The sequence below is a fragment of the Polyodon spathula genome, chromosome 26 (assembly GCF_017654505.1).
Source record: "Polyodon spathula isolate WHYD16114869_AA chromosome 26, ASM1765450v1, whole genome shotgun sequence".
In the NCBI taxonomy this organism is placed as follows: Eukaryota; Metazoa; Chordata; class Actinopteri; order Acipenseriformes; family Polyodontidae; genus Polyodon; species Polyodon spathula.
The window spans coordinates 12,106,450-12,130,725 of NC_054559.1; the positions used below are offsets into that span (position 1 = coordinate 12,106,450).

General features: G+C 39.4%; 1 protein-coding gene across 1 annotated transcript in view; it reads right to left on the minus strand.

The window, feature by feature from the left end:
* Nucleotides 1-2,607: 2,607 nt before the first annotated feature.
* Nucleotides 2,608-24,276, minus strand: part of LOC121301021 (protein shisa-9-like) — a 43,210-nt gene continuing 21,541 nt past the window's right edge. Inside the window, exons 3-4 of the mRNA XM_041230095.1 lie at nucleotides 13,752-13,889; nucleotides 2,608-3,014 (exon numbers count right to left, since the gene is read on the minus strand). Of these exons, the coding sequence (XP_041086029.1) occupies nucleotides 2,641-3,014; nucleotides 13,752-13,889 (512 nt within the window). The 3' untranslated portion in view covers nucleotides 2,608-2,640. The remainder of the gene's footprint in view (nucleotides 3,015-13,751; nucleotides 13,890-24,276) is intronic.

Genomic DNA, 24,276 nt, shown 5'->3' on the forward strand with positions numbered 1-24,276 from the left:
CACAAATACAGGAGAAATTGAAATTTACAACTCAAGACAATTCAAAATCCCATGGACAGATGGCCGTTAATATTAGTCTCTAGATGAAGTGTTTCTTTTCTTTTTAAAATAAGATAACCGTACACTGTAGTTCAGATGATAGACGGTACATTTTTTTGAAAAATACAAGAAAGGCACAGCCCCACATCATTAGAATAAGTCAGGAGGGAAAACACAAGCCACGGGAGGAGCAAGCTGCCAATGGGCGCCACTTCTGTGTACACACTCCACACAGACACGTCTTTCTTTCAGTGTCCAATCGAAAGCAGAAATTGAGTGTGCATATTTATATGCTCCACTTCAACACCACTGCACTGCATTTTTGCACATGTGGTAGACAGCCTCTCATGTCAGTTATAGGCTGAGGTATACCTTCCATGAACATGTCAAGCTATCGCTATAGAGAGCTGATCTAGTGTCCAACTGTCCAACAAATCCAAATGCTCTTTTCCTTGTCACCTCCCTCCTTTTATCTTCCCATCTCATAATTTCGTGTGCTGCTAGTTGTATCACAGTTGTGGATTCAGGTACACACACACACACACACACACACACACACACACACACACATACACACTATATATACAGTGCCTTGCAAAAGTATTTAGACCCCTGACCAATTCTCTCATATTACTGAATTACAAATGGTACATTGAAATTTCGTTCTGTTTGATATTTTATTTTAAAACACTTAAACTCAAAATCAATTATTGTAAGGTGACACTGGTTTTATGTTGAGAAATATTTTTAAGAAAAATAAAAAACTGAAATATCTTGCTTGCATAAGTATTCAACCCCCACACATTAATATTTGGTAGAGCCACCTTTTGCTGCAATAACAGCTTTAAGTCTTTTGGGATAAGTATGTACCAGCTTTGCACACAGTATCGGAGTGATTTTGGCCCATTCTTCTTGGCAGATTTACTCCAGGTTGTTCAGGTTGGTTGGACGACGTTTGTGGAGTGCAATTTTCAAATAGTGCCATAGATACTCAATGGGATTGAGATCAGGACTTTGACTGGGCCACTGTAGGACATTCACCTTTTTGTTCTTGAGCCACTCCAATGTTGCTTTGGCCTTGTGCTTAGGATCATTGTCCTGCTGAAAGGTGAATTTCCTCCCAAGCTTCAGTTTTTTAGCGGACTGAAGCAGATTCTCTTGCTGTATTTTGCTCCATCCATTCTTCCTTCAATTGTAGCAAGATGCCCAGTCCCTGCTGATGAGAAGCATCTCCACAGCATGATGCTGCCACCACCATACTTCACTGTAGGGATGATGAGTCTTGAGGCATGGGCAGTGTTTGATTTGCGCCACACATAGCACTTTGAGTTTTGGCCAGAAAGCTCTATCTTGGTCTCATCTGTCCACAAAACCTTTTCCCACATCGCAGCTGGGTCACTCTCATCCTTTCTGGCAAACTCCAGACGTGCTTTCAGATGGTACGTTTTGAGTAACGGCTTATTTCTTGCCACCCTCCCATACAGGCCAGTGTTATGCAGAGCTCTTGATATGGTTGACTGGTGCACCATTACTCTACTCCCAGCCACTGAACTCTGTAGCTCCTTCAAAGTGATTGTTAGCCTCTCTGTGGCTTCTCTCACAAGTCTCCTTCTTGTTTCAGTGCTGAGTTTTGAGGGACGGCCTTTTCTTGGCAGTGTCTGGGTGGTGGGATGCAGCTTCCACTTCTTGATTATTGATCCAACTGTGCTCACTGGGATATCCAAACACTTTTTGTACCCTTTCCCTAATCTATGCATTTGTATTACTTTATCTCTAAAATTCACAGCCTTACCAATGATCCTTCAACAGTGGGGTTTTTATCCAGAAAATGTGACAGGAACTTTAATGGTTCACAGGTGGAGGCCAATGGTAAGGTAATTGTGTCCTCGTTAGGGCAATTTCTTTCATCGGTGCAAACTGGGAGCTTCCACAGCACAGGGGTTGAATACTTATGCAAGCAAGATATTTCAGTTTTTTATTTTTCTTAAAAATATTTCCCAACATAAAAACAATGTCACCCTACAATAACTGAGTTTGAGTTTAAGTGTTTTGAAATAAAATATCAAACAGAACGAAATTTCAATGTACCATTTGTAATTCAGTAATATGAGAGAATTGGTCAGGGGTCTGAATACTTTTGCAAGGCACTGTATATGTATGTATGTATATATATATATATATATATATATATATATATATATATATATATATATATATATATATATATATATATATATATAGTGGAAGCAAAAAATAATCAGCTTTCCAAATTCTAAGTTCAAAGTTTTTGTTCTCATATTTTGTGATGTTGTTCAGTTTTTGCATTAAGGTATTGCTCTGTTTTGGGTCATCCATGCTTGATGGACTTTGTGCATTTGCAGCATACACACACACATAGGACACACACGCTCGTCTGCCTGTGGGTCTGTGTTGAAAACTTTTTGCGTGGCTATTCTTGTTCATCACCACTGCACACTAGGGCCAAGCTGCAAAGCACAAACCCAAAGTTCCAACCCCTATTCCACCCTTCCGAGCGAAGGTGACTCATTCTTTCTCTCACCTGCTCTCTCTCTCTCCTTCTTTCTCTCTGCTAAGGGGGTCTCACACAGTCACTTCCGTTTTGCTGTTGGTTACAAAGTAAGGCTGCGGGGGCAGGAAATGATGGCTGCAGCTGCTGTGTAGCTCGTTGACCTGCTCCACGGTGCAGTGCTTCTTGTTGTTGTAGGTGTGCCAGCGGCTGGAGGTGTCATTGGGGTCCCAGCCCTTCATCGTGTTGGAGCTGAAGGCCAGCGGGTGCGTGTGCGTCTTGCTGATTTTGTTCTTGTGGCCGTTCTGTTTGACGACGGTCAGGTCGGGGTTGTATGGGTTGCTCTCCTCGTGCTCCATGCGCATTGGGTGTAGTGGCAGGCTGCCCTTAGCTGCCAGCTCCGCCAAGTGCCGTCGCTTTGAGTAGAAGTCGTTGTTGGCCTGCTCCGCTGTTGGATACAAAATATATATATATATATTTCAAAACCTAAATCTATGCATTTTTTTTGCAGCTGAACCAAAAACATAATTGCTGCAACTGTTTTATTTCCTGTTATTCTGAAGCAAATGGATAGCTTATTAGTACTGTGACAGTAGTAAAGACGACAAGTTAGACTAAGAAACAAAACCAAGAGCCAAGTACATAAGAATATCAATATAAAAAAAAAATCCTCTGACCCATTTTATATGCCGTTGCAAATTGCTATGGTTTGTATCAGACATGCTGCAGTATGCTTTCTTCTTTCCTAGGCAGCCATGTTTTCTACACCAGAGATGAGTTTAAACAGGGAGGTGAGCTGGCAGCACTCTAAGGAGGCAGGTCAGTGTCAGCCTTTGGAACACGTGACCTGTGTGCCTTGCAAGGCTTCAGTGAGGCTCTATTCCAGAAATCCTGTATGACCATGACATGTAAAGCAAGTCAACAGACAGCTGAATACAACATCTCAACGGCAATTATGGGAATATGGGTGTGTGTGTGGCAGTGATGTTGCTAGGATTTGTGTAATGAGGGTTCATAACCATTTTAAATTAAAGAATATTCATCCAAGACTATTTTATAGATAAAATAAACTTTGGTATAAAGGAACCAACAACAGTTTCATGACTCTCAACCCTTCCATCAACAGACACATGAGTTAAATCTCTGTGTATATGGGCCCATTGCCAATGTACAAATCAGTGCTCTAGGGGAGTTCTTGCACAGCTTGTTCCTCTGCTGAACTGAGCTTTTGTACCTTTGAGATGATGGAAGTAGAATGCTGCAATATGCTACCTTTCGTAAAAGAAGAAAAAAAACTCTTCCTGCACAGTTGTGCCTCGGTGCTGATGGGGCTGCTGTTGCCAGGCCTGCGGGTCTGATTTACACTCCTGATGCCAACCTACTCCTCTACATTGCCGGTGCTGGATTCATATTGAAAAGGCTGCCTCTTCTGTGCTGACCCCTGAGTGATAGCGGGATTACTGCCCTGCAGCCGCTCCAAATGAGTAAGCTAGGCAAACCCCATGATTTAATCATTAGCCAATACTGGAGTAGCAGACAGGTCCTATTCCAGACCCATAAATGGTGAGTTATAAATAAACCTGAATTATCTTCTTCTCTCTTATTTATTTTCTTTTCTCTTCAGCTCATTGTAACGTGTGTGACACAAAGCATAGGCCAATTCCTTTAACTCAGCTGGTGAAATATTTAGACCCAGAAGGTCTTGGGTTCCAATTTACCATGCGTAATCTATGCATGCACAATAAGCAGCTGACTTGAGGGAATTAATGTGCTTGGCTTGCAGGCACTTCTTTACACAGCAGAAATGCTTTTTCTTTAAGAGTGCCCTATTTTTTAGGGGGCTTTTTGGAAACCTAGGGCCTCATTTATGAAAGGGCACTAAACATTATGGTGAACCATAATTGCAGTTGGTGTGCACATTCATGATTTACAATATTACTATTGCAATTGTATTCATTAACAAAGTTGGCATATTTTATTGTGCCGCACTATGGTAATCAGAATGAATATGTGATTTGTATGGTAATCCATGTTAATGCATTTAAATGAGGCACCACCCTCTGAATAATGAGATGAGCTTTATTTACACCGTATTTACTGAAGGGCGATAATCGTAGTGTGCACCTGAAGGGCGATAATCGTAGAGTGCACCTTATCATGAGCGACAGTTAGTTTGTTTGGAAACCAGGCTTTAACCACTGCTAGGTGCACTATTTAAACCTATTTATCTGGCCTGATGGAGGCATTGATTGCATTAAAGTTTTTATATAGAGCATTGAAAATTACCTGTAAATAACAGGTTACATAAAGAGTGAATGAACGTGAATGAATGTTATAATTTCTTAGATTAAATTTTATAGTTCATTACATTGGTACAAATAATAGAGTGCTTAAATAAAACACTGGACCAAAAAAGGTTTTATCATTTAAAACAACCTCCTCAACTAGAATTTCGAACTCCTCTGTGTGCAGTTTTAATTTGCTTTGCCCCAGCCGGTCCCTTGTGATAGCTCATTTTCAGTTAATGTAACCCACCTCAACCTTTAACAATAAGCCACTGATCAAAAGATATACCTGGAGTGCTGGGGCTTTTTTATATCACAGGGTTCATGGGTAAGACTTGGGCATTATTGTGCACATTAAATTATACAATACATGTAGTGTGCACATAACTTAATGTGTTCTCTGTTAGTAAATGGGACAGCAATTTTAGATTTATGGTGCCTGTTCGGCTCATTACTTAATGTGCACATTACAGCTTCATTTAGTGTGTTTTCGTAAATGAGGCCCCTAGTTTACAGACTGTGCTGAATAAAAAGAGGTAACTATTATAATAACCCACTTATTGTATAGTGTAAAAGTATAGTAAATGAGTTAATTAACTTTAAGAGCTGTAACAATAGAATACTCTAACAGTGACCTTGAATTTCAGTTCCAAAGTCATGTTAGAGTGCTATCAACACTCAGATGGAATAGAATGTGAAAGGAATTCATCCAACAAGAAGGAAGGAAGGAAGGAGGGAAGGAAGGAAGGAAGGAAGGAAGGAAGGAAGGAAGGAAGGAAGGAAGAACGGCTAACCTCGACGGTATAAAAGCAACTAAACAAAACACAGATTTTTAAAAAACTAACAGCGTATGTTCTTTACCAGGACTTCCCAAATGCAAAACTCTTCCTGTTATAACTCAGGTCTAGAAATAGCACTAATAAATGCCATTATTCTTTGCTTTCTCCTGCTATGTACAAGATGATATCCTTCAATTAATGTTTTATTGATTCTGGACCTGTAAACAGCCTAAAGAGATGCTAAATGAATACACTATCTCCCTGATGCAATGCCTTGTTGTAAAGTAATCCATTCCACAGTACCAGTACTAGCTGAACTGCCTGTCATGTTTGAAAGGATGGTTGCAGTATGTTTTCATACTGCATTGATTTTATTTTTACAGTTAGGGAAGGATGTTCTGCAGTGCTGGATTGTTCTGAATGAATGCACTACACTGTGGGATGTCTTGGGATGAACACCAAGGTCAGCATCTGGTTTTCCTCAGAAGTCTCCCATTTGAGACTTCCAATAATGCTACAGCTACAAGTATGTAGGTTGAAGGGTTTGCATAGTTTAACTGACAGTAAATTGTGAATCTTAAAGACTAGGAGGTCTTGGCTGGCAAGGAATGAATGTTGCTGTTTTGGCAGGGTGTGGAGGGATTCATGTGAAAGATCAAGCCTTTGAGAGTCATCACGTCTCCGGTCTTTCCATCAGTAATGGTAAATGACACAGACTGGGATTTATGCGCAGGTTGAACCTACCTATACCTCTAATTGAACCATGAATTTAGATCATTTTCTTTCCCTGTATTTATTTTTTATCAGATTCCAGAGAGAGTAACCAACCAAGTTGTTTTTATCTTAGATGAACAGTGAAAAGCTAACCAAGAATGCATGGACGATGGTATCAAGAATGAAAGCTTCCATTCAATGTTTTATGAACAATCTACGATGACGATTGGAACACTACCTTCCTGCGGTACCAAATGGTTTGGTGGTTTTGTCATGTGGACTGATCTCCACAACGGGCATGAGAAAAAGACATGAGAAAAAGGCAAAGGATGAGATAAAGCAAAGGCTAAAGAGGTATCCAGTTCCTATCAAAACCCCTTGTGACAGGGTAGCATCATGGCCCAGACTGGCTCCCAGCAAAAAAAGATCTAGAGACAGAAAGATGTAGTGCTGTTGCGCACTTTATTAAACAAAATAACACACAAAAAACAGAGGAACAAATAAACATGGCACGAGGGCCAAAACAAACGTTCTGCTCTGCCACATATATCCCCCTTATGCAATGCATACATGGTAGCAATTGGCCACCTCCCCCCTTAAAAGAAACCTCCCCTCCCCCTTTCCCCTTCTATCGGGGGCACCCGTTTTACCCCTCTTGTGACTCCAGGGCTTCTGTGAGGAGGTGCTCATTTAAACCCCTTTCTACCCCCTAAGCCCAAGTGATTTTTCTCCGCTCGGGGGTTTTCTATAGATGGTGGCCCCAATGCTGGCAGTGGTGCTGGGCCCTCTGTCAGTGGTGACTGCACCGTGTACTCCGGCGGTAGCGAAGCTGGCAGCAGCGCATGGCCCTCTGGCAGTGGTGGCGGCGCTGGGTCAGGCAACCGCTCCTCCCCTTCCAGCTCATGAGATGGCATCAGCTCCTCCCCCTTTTGCACTGGAGAAAGCAGAGGCTCCTCCCCTTCTGTCTCTGGAGACGGCATCGGTTCCTCCCTCTTTTGCACTGGAGATGGCAACAGCCCCTCCCCTTCCAGCTCTGGAGACGACAGTGCCTCTTCCTCTTTTTGCACTGAAAACAGCAGCGGCTCCTCCCCTTTTGGGTCGGGATGACAGTGGCTCCCTCTGGCACTCGGGCAGGCAGCACCTCTCTCTCTGGCACTCAGGTAGGCAGCACCTCTCTCTCTGGTACTTGGGCAGGCAGCACCTCCCTCTCTGGTACTTGGGCAGGCAGCACCTCCCTCTCTGGTGCCCTCCAGGCAGATGAGGAGAGTGTCTAATTTGCCATCCCATGGGGATTGGAAGGCAGAGGGGCCATCTCTGGGGTTTGGGCAGGCAACTGGTCGCAGGACTTTAGGCAGAGCCACTATTCCAGGGTCCCCACCTCACCCCTCATGTACACCATCACAAAGTTATTTATTTCTTAGCAGACGCCCTTACCCAGGTCGACGTACAGTTGTATTAAAAAAATACGTATCAAGAATTACAGTACAATTAAGAGCGAGAGCAAAAGTGGGGGTCTTCACATGAACACTTTTCTCTTCGGTGCCCAATCTCCAGTACAATCCTTTCAGCTTACACTCCTCTGCTAGTTTGTCCATATTTACAATTTATTTTCAAACTGCAATCCAGCTCTGGGTCATAAGAGGCACTATCCCACTCTCAACACCACGTGTGATAGGGCTACCGGCAGGAAATAGACCAAGAGACAGAAAGCTGCAGTATTAAAGTGCTGTTGCTCACTTTATTAAATAAAATAACACACAAAACACAGGAACAAATAAACAGGGCACGAGGGCCAAAACAAATGTTCAAACAAAACAAAACCATACAAGCTGGACATTCGCCTTCACTATAAAGTTTTCAAAACAATACAAAATTCACATGCGGCCACTTTACCTAATTGAGGATTGGCCACACCTGTGATTGTTGGCAGGAATAAATTTAACCCTGTCCCTGCCAACCTTACATTCCCCACACACACACACACCATTTACAGCAGGGAGGCTTCTGCCATGCCACACCCCTCAATTGACTATTTCTTACATTTTGCTGCAGCATTTATGCTAGATTAAGTGCAACCACAACCACAGGTCATGTGGGTCTGCATTTCCTGCATACTGGACTCAGCAACTGGATTTGTCAGTCTCCCAGGGGGAGTTAAGGGGAGAGTGGAAGGGTACAGGTGATTAAACGTGCTTGCCTGTCTTTCTTTCTCTTACTCCCTGCTTGTCTTAATTAGGCTATAATTATAATATCAGGTCCCTCTGTCTAATTAAGGATGATTCTGTTTCAGCTGCCTTGGTCTTTGTCACTGCATTAAACCACAGATGCATCAGATTGTGTTATTTATAGTGCCGCTGCACTCAGGCATTTGGTTTTCAATAAAAGAAGTTCATATAGTAGCCTTTCCAAATGGGCAATGCCGCTTCAGTCCACAGCATCTGCCCTTTGTGCCAGTCGATTTGTGCTTTGTCGTATTTTTCTCTTTAGTATCCCTCATGGATTCCTTTCATTCATATGTGAGATAATAAAAAAAAAAGAATTATCAGATAAGAAAATGAAAACAAGTGAATAGTGAAAGTATTATTCAATGTCTAAGTAAATGTGATTAAAGAGGGAGAGTAAAAGAAGAGATGAATGTCTGGTCAGTAAAAACTAAATGTCGGGAGAGCTTGAGCTGGTTGAAGTGGATCAGAAGAGAAACAGACAACAGGACCAAGAGGTAACTTAGCACTGCCACTTAGAGTGCAAGGTGAGTCATGTAAACACATCGATTGCATTAGCAAACCCAAAGCAGTGGGTTCTTTCACAGCATAAGAAGTGGAAAATATGAAGGGAATCATCTTCTAATGACAGCAATTGATTTGTGAGATATTATCAGTCTGTGCAGATAATAAAACCAGCCTCCTTCTCATAGGAACCCTTGACAACGATATATGGTGCTTGATATAGGTTTGCAATTATACTCCTCATTATTGTGACATGAATATAGAACTAGGCTGACTGTCTCCAATGAATAGAGGTTATTTCATTGCTGTTGCACTCTTTAAAACTCCTGATTGTGTTCCCTGTGCGCTCTTGTCTCCTGGCAATATCTGAGAGAGATATGAAGGCAGTACTTTTATTTGCCTTTATTCACCCTTGAACTTAGTAGGAGTGCAGCCTTTTCAGAGAGTTCCAGTGAACTGCGAAAACCACAGCAAAAGAGGTCCACAGAGGAGCAGGTTCATGAGTCTTAGGAAGACATTATTGAAGATCTGTTAAAATAATGTAGAAGCCATTAAGAGTGGTGCTGATGTTCTTCATGATGTCTATCAGGGCAGTGACTGCTAATTCTACGCACTGCTAGGAAGGGTAAAGGTTTATCTGCATGTTAGGTCTGTGTCCCTCCTAATTACAGAAACATCACTGACAGAAAGGGTGACATCCTCTCAATACAGTGTGGGTCCCCAAGCCTCTGAGTTATAAAGACAACAAACGTCAAACCCTTCTTGTCATGAGAGATAGCTTACTGACATTTTCATGTAAATTTGACATTGAAAGAATGATTACCAAATCTCATGCTGGACACTAGAAAGCAAATCAAATATCTTTCTCATTTAAGACCCAGGTTCTTTTTTTCATCAGTATCTGCTTTTCCAAGGCTCTCAGAAATCCAATAGTGTGACCTTAGAGAAATGTTTGGTGACAGTATTGATTACCCAGACTGTGTTCTGATCTGGCTCCTGTTTGAGCAGAGAGGGCAATCAGAAGAAAATAACAGAAGTAAATAACATTATTTCCCAGGGAGACCGTTGACAAACCTGAGGTTTGGGATGTTGTTGTTGTTGTTGTTACAAAAATCTGTGACTCATTATTTGATGGGGTTGACAGGCTATCAGTCAATTCTTCTCGCAAGCATTATTTTTGTTTAATTTGCCAAGCAATACAAGTACAAGATTGCTGTTCGAAACATAATGAACTTAATCAATACGCACTATTCAATCTTGTCTAGCCACTGAGTTATGCAGGTTTTGCAGTTTAATTACAAATGGGGCACCCGAAACCACGACTCATAACTACAGTTAATCAATAACTTTAAAACCTGGCATTCACAAGTAAAGCTTAAAGAAATAAAGTCAAGTAGAGAAAGATCACTGTGTAACTATCCAGTTAAATAAACTATGTGATCAATGATACTCAGCAGCTCTAGTGATTTATATGTATTTATAACACTCACAATGCAAATGTCCTTAGCTAAGTTAAACAGCAGTATCAAACAGTGGGGTTAAAGTCAAACTACACTCTGTTGTTGCAATGAATACATGTTCACTAGAATCTGCGAGTTACTTAGTAAATGAATCGTAATAATCAATATAATTATAAATTCATAATATTTAAATAATAATACAAAAATATACAATAACATGTTGTGAGTGACTTGGTTCATACTTCATAAAAAAAAAACCCTGGCAAAATCTCCTTTAAAATAAAAATAAAGTAATCAGAGAGACTTGATTATCATTTCAAAGTCTTTGAGGCAGAGAGAGCCTAGGAGCTATGTTCTGGTCAGAGAGAGAGCAGAGAGAGAGAGAGAGAGAGAGAGAGAGAGAGAGAGAGAGAGAGAGAGAGAGAGAGAGAGAGAGAGAGAGAGAGAGGATCAGAAGGAAAGTGTTGGTGTGTCTGAACTTACTGTCCTTTCAAGATATTCACACAGGACCACTTTAAGCAGATGTGTGGATCGCCAAAGGAGCAGCGAAGCCTCTTAATAAAAGGTAAAGCTGAGTATTCAAAACCACAATTGTGGAGAGCGGAAGATTCACAGCTACATTTTTATTTTAAGATTCTTGCTGTAATTATAGAATCAGACAATATTAGTACAATATCCAAAAGGATATTTTAATGGGGAAATTTGGTTCGGGGATTAAAAACCCAGATGTCCTGCTACAACAGAAAAAAAAAAATCTCCTTCTTCAAAATGACGTTTTAAAATTGCAAAGAGAAAAGTTGGGGCTTGAGATATTTAAACTAAGAATAGAATAAAGATAAAGGAGCTAAAGTTGCACATATATATATTTTTATTTATGACAGGGAACACCACATACAAATGCTATTTGTTTAACTAAAATATTTGAGGGGGTGTTTTAAGTGTTAAATATGACAATATTAATGATACATACTATAAATGCCAGTTATTATTTTCTATTACATGCTAGTTATTGTTTTCTAAATAACTATGTTACATACTAATGTTATACTGTAGCTTTTTAATGTAATTAATTCCATTCAAATATTACAGTAGAAAAATGGTAACTATATAGTCTTCATTAACACAAAAATGTTTGTATTTGTTTTATTTTTGATCAGATAGAAATGTTACATTATTATATTATAAATGCCAGTTCTTTACAGGACAATCATGAATGTATTTCCACTGTCCATGCATCACCTAGAAAGAGAGAAAAAACACAAATTTACATCTAGCTATTAACTTAATAATGTTACTAATTATTAATATTAATATTCATTTGCAAACTTAGTTGCCAAGTTAATGCATGACTAATTCCATTTGCATCCTTTTCAAGTCCCCTTAGTTTTTAAATATGACCCTTTCTAGCGTCAATGCCACATTCTCCTCATCTATATTACTGTGCTTTTTCAGTTTTCCAGTGTCTGAATGTTTAAAATAATAAAGACTTGCACATGTTGGTGCCACACCACTGGAAGTCCATTTCCAGCCAAACGATGCTGTGGCATAGGAGGTGCAGGCCCATAAAAAGCATTCAGGTGTTTAGAAGTTGCATCAAGCCTCCTATTTATTGTGAAATCTCCAGGATCCTTTATATAACATTAACCAGCTTACTTTTAGGCACACACACCTTTTTAGCATAACCCATTCCTAGTTCCTTTACTGCCTCCTGAATATAGCTGCCTTCACCTAGCCCTCACACTTCTGCCCTACTGCCTCTAACTCTACCTCATTTTTAACTAATTTTGTTCACTTTAGTCATGTTAATGAACACTGTGTAATCAAGCATCATGTTTAATACATATACTATACATACACAAACGGACTTTTATCTGCTGTACCTAAAGTGTGTCGGTGACCACACATCTTTTCAAGCATTCATCATTATTCTGACCATTTTATAGAAAATGGTGATTCCCTTCAGTGTCCTACTGCTCAACAGCTTTAGGAAAATCTGCCAAATTCAGCTGCCTTGCCATGTTATGCAATGTAGCTAATACACAAACAATGGTACAAACCATACATGCAGTGGAACCTTCTTTTCCATAAAGCGATACAGCGCTCCACAACATCCCTTGTTTTGGCTTGGGCATCATTATATTTCTGTTCTACTCTGTTTTTTGGGTAGATGCATGGTGTAAAAATGCAATGGCCCACAGAGGATAGTCACTGTCCCCTAGCAAAACACCCTTTACTGCACATTAATGCCATGCGACATCACATGCTACCTGAACATTAATAGAATGATAGCCTTTGCTATCCTCAAACAATGGTCAATGTTTCAGTTGGACTTGTATCCTCACATGGGAAACAAAACTGGAATGCCAGCCAATGTATGGAAACTCATTTTGCTCTTCATTGTAGCAGACAAAAATGTTGGGAAGACAATTTGGCATTAAGAGCTTTTTCATTCACGGCGGAAAATCCTAGAGGCAGTAGATTCATGTACTCCAATAAAGTCTCCTAACGTTTACAAAAAGGCAACAGTGACATAAAACCATAAGGCCATACAAACTTGAATTCCTGGTGGAACAGCTTTGCATCTGTCTGCCAGTGGTTTGGAGATCAAACTCCAACAAATCTGCAATTTCTTGGATGTCTTGCCTTCTAAAACGGAGCATCTGGTATAACTCAAATACCAAGAGGATTTTGCCTCTGTAAAAACTCCCTCTCTGCTAAAGCTCTCACCATCAGCACCTTCAGTAACAATGACTAAGGCTTGACTTAGACCAATGTAATTATTGTATTAGTCCAGGTTAAGCCTTCTTCAAGCAGGCTTAACAATGGCTGCTTAATACCATTTTTAAGACCAGTCAAATTTTAAGAAAAATTAAAAAAATTCTGCAACAGTCTTTTATTTTGAGACTGGTCCCATAATACCTATAAATGCCTTTATTGCACCCAACCCCTGGATTTTTCCCTGGTCACTGGGATACAATAAGTGTCTCTAACTACACACAAATTACACAGTTATAGCATGTGTGGTTACATAGTTATTATATTATAAATACACAACTACTCATCTAAATACAGTGAATTTACAAAAGGATTAACAACTGACAACATGTTCCTTTTGTAACTGATCATGTCGTTGCATAGTAATTACACAACAATTACAGTGTAGTTAGAGGCACTAATTGCATGATAGTCTTTATTAAAGAAGCAACAGCAGAGTGTCTTACCGACTGCCTTGAGCGAGGCGTACTTGTTGAGCTCCTTGCCGGGCGGCTGCTGCTCGTAGGGGTTTGTCAGCTGGCTCGGGGCCGGGTAGGAGTGCGGGTGGGTCATGGTGGGGCCCACGTTGTTCATCTGGGAGGCGTCTGCAGAAGAGACAAGGAGCAGGGAATCAGCTTTATCTTACTGCATCAACACAAGCTGTACAGGAATCCCCACTTTGGGTTTAATAATATGATGGCTTACATCTCAAATAATGCAGTTACAGTGTAGGTATATCACAAAACTGTTTCAGCTATTGCAGCTTTGACTTCACACCGGGGCAGTGTGGAAACACAAGGAGAAACCAAGCACAAATGAGAGATGAGTGGTTCAAAGCTCAGAATGATGAAGTTGTCCCAGTTGACGCCACAGTGATCCAGATCCCCACTGGGAGTGCCAGGGTCACTGTGCCTCTTCTTAGCAGCAGTTATGTATCAATTGGCCTGCTGAAGCAGTGCCTAAAACAAATGATCTTTCCAGCAACTTGAGGATTCATCCATGACACAGCAATGTTTAAAAGAAATGCAGTAATTAGATTAGACAGTGTTTCAACCAGAAGCCAGTGTGTCCAAGAGTAATATAATGTCTCAGTTAATACAGTACATAGGTGCACTCTACTTTAACTGTTTAGTATATACACATATCTAAAATGGGTTTATACCAGTACACTGTAATCCCCCTGGCACTTTGAACTAACCTATAAACCTAACAACAATATCATGATAATCAAATGTATGCAGGTAGCAGCTCTAGAAAAACAAACCAAACTCTGTTTCCAGTCTGCTATTCTACTGTGGCTCAATTATTTTTAATATAGGGCATTGCATCTTTAAAAAGAGAATAATAAGCCAGATCATTTTCATGTTAAGTGCTGAACATGTCTTGTGCACACCATACGCAAACCATGAGGTTGCTTATTAGAATAGGAAGGAAAATATCTTTTTATCTTTTCAGGCGGTTGGCAGGGAGTGGGTGGGGGGGCTCTTAAATTATTGTAGAAAACAATAAGGTCTGTGATTGACAACTCAAAGATCTGACACATATATACAGTAAGAATCAGGGTTCCTTTTTTTAATTTAGAAGACTTCCTCTGCCTGGGGTTGAAGATAGAGAGAGGTTATTGATTTGCCCAGGATCATGTGGTAAGCTTTTCCAGTGTGATGGGTTCAGATAAAGAAAAACACATACGTTTTTTTCTCATGGTTAGCTGCATGTGACAGTTTATATTGCTTCACACGGGAAACCTGTTGTTTTCCAGAAGGAATTACCATTCTTCAAATGATCTTAGAAACTGCATTTCCAAGTTCACACTATTTCCCAATTGAAATTTACCTACGGAGATGCAAACCCTCTCTGATTTTCCACCCAAACCCATGGTAGCACAAGGCCAATGCAGAGTTCCATGTGGATCCTCAGCAAATATTAGCAACTTTGTGTGAGTGGGGTTGGAACCAGACAGCAATTTTGCTGTGTAAATCACTGGGGACCTTCAATAAGAATGCTATTTAATAAAGGAAATATAGTTGTGTGTAAATCTCTTCAAGGCTAGCTATAGAGTGGAAATTAGTTGTACTTAATGACCCTATACTAGACTACTTGTGACAATACAAGATACCTTTAATCACCATGCCCTGTTCATAATAGGCTATTAGGAGTATTTACCCTTTCTGCATGGGACTAAATTCAAAACAACGATAATTACTTTGAAAATGGGATTTTGACATTGGAGGAGGGGGGGGGGGGGGTCAATGACACTACAACGATATCTATTAATGATAACATTAACAGTTCCTTCTTCCTTTCACACTTCTGCAGTGGAAGCAATGAGGGCAGCTCCCAGAGGTACTCATTTCAATCCACGGCAAGAAACAGGATTTCATTTGAAAATGGAAGAGCACTTATCCAGATCAGACTGTACTACAGTAGTTTGCACACTGCATAAGAGCCATGTAAAATGGAATTATCTAAATACAGAGGACAATCGCAGTTGTTTAAAATGAAGCATTGCACTGGTTCTATTGGGTTTTAAATAGGTCCTTATGGATTCTGATTTGTGATGGATTAGTTACACATAGAATACTCTACTGATATTCCGCCCTTATCTTGCTTTACAATACTCTTGTAGTGTAGCTTTCTACAAAAACAGAACATAGAATCAAAAACATTACTTTTTTTTTACTACTGCTTATTACTTTCAGTACTATAACCATATATATATATATATATATATATATATATATATATATATATATATATATATATATATATATATATATATATACTTGTCAGTCACCAAATGTACACTAATGAGTATATACATCAATGCCACCTGCTGGACATGTAACATATTACTGCTCATTCTATTAAATTAAATATTACTTCTCAGAAACTTGAAATCAGACAGTGCTGGAATTAACACTGAGGTAAAATAATAAGAAACACATGTTTTGGTTATCAGTGTAATGGTTTCCTCTTAATCTGGAACACTATTGTGTTCCTTGACTGAAAACCTCTTGTGAAAGATGCTATAAAGATGTGGTTCTTCTTGTGGAGTGTGGATCCTGCAGTGCTGTAGTTCGTGTGTAACTCATAAAAGCACCCACTCATACATGCCGCGACAAAGCCATCAGGATCTCATTCAGGTTGACAGACATGATAGTTAACACCTTTGGCTATTTATGACCTCCATCTCAAAAATAAATATTACTGCAGTTGTTATGATATTATCTCGGCCTCCAATTGTGGCTCTAATATTTGTATTATATTTGTTCCAATTTACTGCACTTTAACTTTGGTTGCCTTGCAAGGGCTATTCCTGTATTCAGTTCTGTTCATTCTGGCTTGAAACGGGACAAACAAAGCTGTACCTTTATATTAAAGTTTAGGTATCAAAGGCCTTGACCCAAATTGTGACCTTTTGATTATTATGGCATATTTATATTTCTTCATGATACAATCTACCCTTTCTTTTTTAATTTTGCACTTTCTGAATATAACGCATCCTCACATGGCTGACATTTTCTTTTTAATGGGCTCTTTTTGCACAAAAAGGTCAGACTTTCTGAGTCAATTTGACCTTCCCAACAATACTCAATCATGTCCTCTGACTACCCTCCTAGGGATGAAGGAGCAGTTCAGTCATGAAGTTCAGAATTTCAGCAAATCAGCTGCTGTCCATGGAGGGCTGCATTGAGATCACCAGACTAATTGCACTTGTGGTATAATTTGGATTCGAACACAGGCCTATGCCAGCTCGCCCCCCTTTGTCAATGCATCTATTGTCACTGCCGTTTGCCTTGTCAACCTCCTGTCTCTCCGTCTATCTGTGAGCAATGCGGACGGACATGAAAGGTAAAAAAGAAATGAATTGAGAGAAACTGAAGCCTGTGACAATAAGGAGGACTGACAGAATGACAGGTAGGGATATAATTGAACCCAATTTGTTGAGGCCATCATAAGCAAAATCTTGCAGGAAAGAGATGTCAGCTTTCACAAATGTCAGATTCAGTGGTCTGTGTTTCAAAACACGGATATGAAGAAACAAGTAACGTTGTCTGTTCCATTTCAGAATATACTTCAAGAGATAAGGGTCCTGGCTCCAGCAATATACAACTGGTTTAACATTAAGACAATTAACAACTCCTTCAACATAGAAAAACAAAGCTTTTTCAAAAGTGTCAGGCAACTATTACCCTTTATAGAGGACTAATGGTAACACTTTACATTAAGTGTTACAATGTGATTATGCATAATTACAATACACTTAATGTGTAAATCTTTTTGCACAATATATGCAAGTACACAATTGTATCAGAAAAGGGTTAGTGTAATTATGGGTAAGTACACGTGTATTTACTAAGTAACTACCATCTAAATACACAGCAATTTGAGACACTTTACGTAGAGTGTTACCAAACTAATTTATAATGTCTGGGAATGTTCAAAGTTTTAGTGAGGTGGGCACATATGTCTATATTACGGATTATGTAGCAAGCAAGAGAGCAAAAGCAAGCATTTTCAGTACACCCTATGGTAATGATTGTTGATAATGTATTGGACATAGTATAAAAGCAGGTTGAGCAAACAGAGTTGAAAGGTAAAAGTCATATATGACTGGTTAGGAATCAGAAAGCATGCCCTTTGGCTGACACCCTTTCTAAAGGCCATACACAACATTTATGTTACATATTGAATCTTTAGGTAATTGACATCCATTTCAAGAGTATTTGTGATATTCAGGGGTTCATAGTAACAAAAAAATCACCAAACCATGCATTGATGAGTAACACTACTCTATATTCAAAAACTCAATGACACTCAAGTCTCTACAGCTCAGCTCCATTAACACTGTTGCAGACTGCCTCACCTGCAAGACAACACACAGAGCGGCTGCAGGCTGAATTACACACAAAGGGCCTGTCCTCTTCCTCTTTTGGTAACCTGATAAATTCACATTCCCAGGAGGAAAAGAGTCAAAAGTATGGCTACAAACCAGCACTCTCTCCCTCCATTCTCTGCAGCTTGAGGGGACTCAGCTGTGGCTGATAGGGAGCTGAGAGAGACTCCTACACCTGTGTTCCAGAGATAGCCTAGTCTGGGGAGAGCCAGCATGAATAAATAATACAGAACTCTGTATGTGTGTGTAGTGAGAAAAAAGAGAAGAGAGGGGAAAAGAATGGAAGACAACTAGTAAGAAGAAAGAGAGAGGGAGGGAAAAGAAGAGAAGGCAACATTTATTTTAAAATCAAGGAAAAGAGAGAAGAATGAAATACCTGGAAGAATTCAGTTGAAACTTTGTAAAAGTATTGGGAGAGTTGTATATGTAGAGTGCTGCTCACTGTCTAGACATGACGTAATTTTTTGTAGGAATAAAAGGGTACTATTAACAAAGTTTCAACTCGTTGTTTAAAAATGTTTTGCTGAATTAAATGCAATTCGCTACGCAAGAAAACATTCTAAGTTATTGTTTGATGCTTTTAAAAAAAAAAAAAACTCACGAGTTTGTAATGAATCTCCTCTTCGCAGCTGATGGGTTAATAATACTGAAGTCAGCATAAGACCCGTACCTGTCTCTCGACTGGAGAGCTTGCTCTTTAGTTGAATGGTTAGAGGTTTGTCTTTGAACTGTACAGTTTGCAGTTTGTGTCTGCCCCTTGCCTTTCCATTTCATTCAATGGGTTACGATATCAACAGAAGTTAAAATATTTGTCCAATTTTAAAGCTAAGTTTCTGTATTTAATACATATATCATGGTACAATGTACCTAATGCTGAACAAAGTGTGTGTGTGTGTGTGTGTGTGTGTGTGTTTGGGTGTGTTAGGGGATGGCGGTATTAGCAAATAATCTCTTTGTAGACCCTGATGCAGTAGTGAGTTGGGTGATATCGATTTAAATTACTGTACTTCATAGAAGGCATAATATCATGGATGGGAGCAAACACGACAGAGGCATGAAACACTGCAGGGCTTCACCTGGTAATACAGTCATTACCATCAGTATATTCAAGCAGCAAGCACTATTTATAAATATATATAGTCTAAATCCATTAGAGTGTAGGTGTATAGACACTGTTTCACAGTGAGTACTTATTGGAGCTGCTTCAGGGTCAATATTTGGAATACATTTTTAGTCGTGAGGGATTATGAACAGGAATTTTCAAGAAATCAGCAGGTGAGGGGTTCTCAGCGGGTGGGGGACACATTAATGTTTGTACAGGCTTACAATACAACACATTATTTTGGGAGTGTTGATAGGGTGTCATTCTTTAGGATTCTAGATCAATATCCTGTCAACTGTACCTAAAATAATGCACAATCAACATGTGCTGAATCCACATGATTGCTGTTGATGTTTTCAAAGCGTGATGGCCACCCGTGATGCACAGTAGGTAGTGTGAATAGGATAATAGACAAATGCAGGTACATGTGTTGTAGTATGTAGAAAATATGCATACTGCAGTTGATGGCTACAACTCATCTTGGTTGACTTTGTATAGCATACTTTTCACCATGGCCTTTGTGAATACCAATATCTGAAGCTGGCCACTTATTGGTTTGTTCCACCAGGTCCAGGAAGTAGCCACCTGGCACCTCAGTTCTGGAAGGATGTCCATGCCTATGATTCCTTTTCTATGTTTCTATATTTAAACTTATCATCTATAGTAATAACTAAAGAATCATCTTTGTCAAAATTATTGCTTTCTAGATTTAAAAGACAGCCAGTTTGGACAACACCATTATCAGTCTTATTGATAAAGGCATTATCCAAAACGTTGTGTTTACTTGACTTAAAATCACTGCACCTTGAGATGCTTATCGTGAAAGAATCTAACAATGGGTGTCTTTCCTTCTTCCCAGCATGAATTTTAAGGCACTTTTAAGTACAGGTGGCACCAACCAGTGGAAGATTAATTCAAGAATATGGTTGGAAGCCAATCTGAAGTTGTTTCTTACAACAATTGCAGCTTCACTGATGTGTTGACAGAATGGCAGATTGAGTCTAAAATAAAGCTAGTGCAATTGCATGGCCATCATCTGGAGCTAGAGTGGCAACAATAAGAAACAATTAATTTGTGAGAGTTTTAGCTCTCTGTGATGTCAATGTACAAACTAAAACACATCTAAACAGCACTGTTCTGTATGTTGTTAATGTTTAACATTGCAAGGTTATTACAAAAATGCAAGAATATTTTGGGAGCACGATGACCATATGGGATTGTCCTAGCAGAAGGGCACTTTACGCTCACAGGTCATTTTATTTTCAAATTGGAATCCAGTTCTCTGTGAACAATTTCCAACTGCCTCTCGAAATGACTTGTAAAGCAATGTACGCAATTTAACAAGAGGGCTATGAGGCTAGTCATTCGGAAATATCAACCTTATAAAAAAAAAAGAGAAAGGAAGATTGGAAAATACTTTTGAAAGCAATATACTTGTCACGTTCTCTTCTTACGATTCTTATTTCTCTGTCTCTCTGAAGCTTGCATTGCAATGCATTCTCAAGCACCATAGAAGAGGAAGCTGCCTCTCACACCAATGGCCCTTTGAGAACCAAAGTCCACAACTGCTGGAATACTGCACCATGGAGGGAATGTGCTGTGGCCATATGTGGAGATCATATTACAATAAATATCCTGTTTATCTCGCTGTCTATATCTATTTTAAATTCCACAATGTATTCATTGTCGGACGAAATCTTGAAAAGTGCACATAGAATTGTACAGCATGCAGGATCAACAAGCTGAATAATAAACAAAGGGTTTCAAACCCTGAAAATTAAATACATAAAGAAACCTGGATTTTGTATGTTAAACTGTTTGAAAAAATAAAAGTCCTGATACATGAAGAAAAATTAAGAACTGCTTTGAGCCTTTTCTCCTTGCAGCATTAATAGTTACGCACAAAAAGCTACCTGTGTTTTTTTCATTTTATGACAAACTTCTTCACCTTTCCTCCCTCTTGTTGACAGACACCAATGATATTTAAAAGGCATTTCAGTCCTTTGAATCCAGTGACAGACTGGTGCCAGGCAGGAGAGGAAGCTTGTAGGTCACACTGCAGGTTAGCCTGGCTTGAGAATCCACCAACATTAAGGCCACCCACGGATGTAGAAATAATCACAACTTAATGAAACTTGCGATTTTAAATGTTGCCATCCAGGATAAAAAATTACAAGCATGCAAGCAGACCAGTGATGAGGTTGCTCAGGATTCTAATAGATTTAACTTTGCGCTCAATTCAGTCAGGGTATAAATAGTGCCCTTCAATACAGAGGGCTTGTAACAGTAGACGGCTCCAGCTCCAGTTAGTAACCTCCAATCACAGATGAAATGGATCTGAGATGGAATACATTTGTTGCATAGGACACAGAGAGGCCCCCTTGTAGGTCACTGCTCCCAGAGATCGCCCACAGCTCTCCCATCACTTTAAAGAGATTGACAGTCCCTTTGAAATTACACATGGTCACACTCGTCCTTGGAGATGTGAGATCATTAGCTGCTCTTCCTCCTGTCACTCTTCTTAATGTATTCTCTCTCTTTGCCGAACAACAGGGCTGGCTATATTGCAGTGTGTGTCATGCAATTAGACATTGATACTAACCATATTAGGATTGGAAGTGGTTATCAGTTAACATTAATTATGTATGCTTGTCAACGTAAGGGATTTGGGTCAGTACCTCTTTTCTCCTTGGCCAAGGGAAGTGGAGCAGATGGAGGCTGTTCAATGAGTATAAAAGCCTCATTTTCCACAGAGGGAGGTTGTGGAGCTAGTGTAAGAGCCTAAAAAATACACTGCATAATGATTATGAGTAAAAAAAAAAAAAGATACCTGCTATAAAGGAATGTAAATATTGCTTGAAGGAAAGTATTTCTATTCCCGTCTGGCTTCTCCCATCATTTTCAATTCTACAGTTGTTATTTTTTTGTTTAACACCTAAAGATGCTGCAAACCCCCAAGGTCTTCACGAAAAGCCAGTCACAGAAAATAGAAATTGTTTCAGGACAGCAATTTTGAAGACATCATCCATGCATTGGGGGAAAGCAGTAAGCTTCAGAAAGAGATGCATGAGATGCCAGTCTTGAAGCAGAGAAATAGAATGAGCTTTACTCTCCATAAAGATTAACACCCAATTCTCACATTGTAAATCAATCAGTTCACTGCATGCTCATGTTTAACCCTTTGCGGTCCTATGTTGGGCTAGGTCTGACATTACAATTTTCCCTTTCTAGTCCGAAGTTGGACCCTATCTGACGTCATCAACAAGATATAAAGCACAGGTCTCTAGTCGTTTTTTTCCGGAAAAAGCCCAGAAAACCTTTCAATGGCTGAGTGTGATCGATAGGAGCCGAATGAAGTCGAAAAAAAGGGCATATCTGATAGCTCCATGTACCACAGAGATAACATGGACACAAACAAAGGAGATAGCTGCTTCTGCATCCAGCGCTCAAAGAATATCACAGACATTTGCAGAGCTTCTGGAGATGTTATAGTAATAAAATAATGACTTGGATTGCATTATGGAGGAGTTTGGTGATAAAACGAGTGATCATGAGTATGCATATCTATAACACTGATAGACCCTTTCTTTGTGAATAACACTGTTGTTGTTTCAGTAAACAGATCCACTGCTATAACAGTGGACTATGTTGTGGTCCCCGTGTATATCCCGCTGTTGTTAAAAAAAACAGCGACAAACAATTAAGAATCGCTGTTGTCTTCTTTATTGGCCCCCATCAGAGTGATCACATGAATGACATCATCTACCATAGACAGCAATTATATATAGATTCAGTGAGCCCATTGCTTTGGGTCATATGACCATTCTGTAGCATGGAACAGTGAAGTGAATGTATATACCGCAGGTGCATTAATTATACTATAGTAAAACATGGTTGTTTCCTCAAAGAGAAGTGGAAACCCAACTGGCACTACTAATGATCTTTATTTATTTTAAGGGAATTGCCACCTTTCTTCCTCCTCTTTGTGAAAGTAGTGCTGATTTTTCCGGTGTGCTAAGGAACAGAGCTGAGTCCCAGTGCTGCTGCTCAAACTGGTATTCTTTAAAGAGGTCAACCCTCCAGCAATATCTAACAATGTTTATTGAGTTTCAACCAAAAAGTGAAAAATCGCTACAGAATCATCATTCTCTCACTAGGGACCACACTTTTTGTATCTGAATCATCAGAGAGGTAGGGTAGGGGGAATATGCATGATTTAGTCAAGTTCTTGTTGATCTGTATTGGTACTAAGCCATGACAACAGGATGAACACGACTGCTGCTCTTTGAAACAGTGCCATGACATTTTTCATGACCATAAAGAAGACCTAAAGCAGATGGAAGGACCTGCACGGCAATTCCATAGCAGTTTCTAACAGAAAAACACAGCATGGTAAACATGCAACTTGACACATTACTTTGAGGATTGAGATTACATTCCCAAGGCTTGCTCTTATTTGGGATAAATAGGATAATGTTGGTAATGTTGGTATTGTAATGACTATATATATATATATATATATATATATATATATATATATATATATATATATATATCCCTGGGAGGCAGCTTAGATCCTTTAACTCTGGATTGTTAAAATGCATGGTCCCAAACGTGTTGTGCTCGGAGGGCGTAGTTTTAGCTGTATTGCTCCTTTTCTTTGGAACAAACTACTGACTTTCATTAGAGAATCCGCAACAGTAGCCAAATTAAAAAATATCCTTAAGATGCACTTATTCTCTGCCGTATTTTTTCAACTCTATGACTCTACTTATTATAATATACTGTACTTTTACGATGATCGATTTTATCTCTATATTTACCTATTTTATTGTATTTTATTTATTGATGTATCTATAGAACCAATTCATTGTTATTCATTGTGTTTTGTAATGTTGACTTGTGTATGTTGACCTAGGTGTGAAAGGAGCTATAATAAATGGGTTATTATTATTAACGTTGTGGTTAAGGCACTCTTTTGAGGTGCACAAAG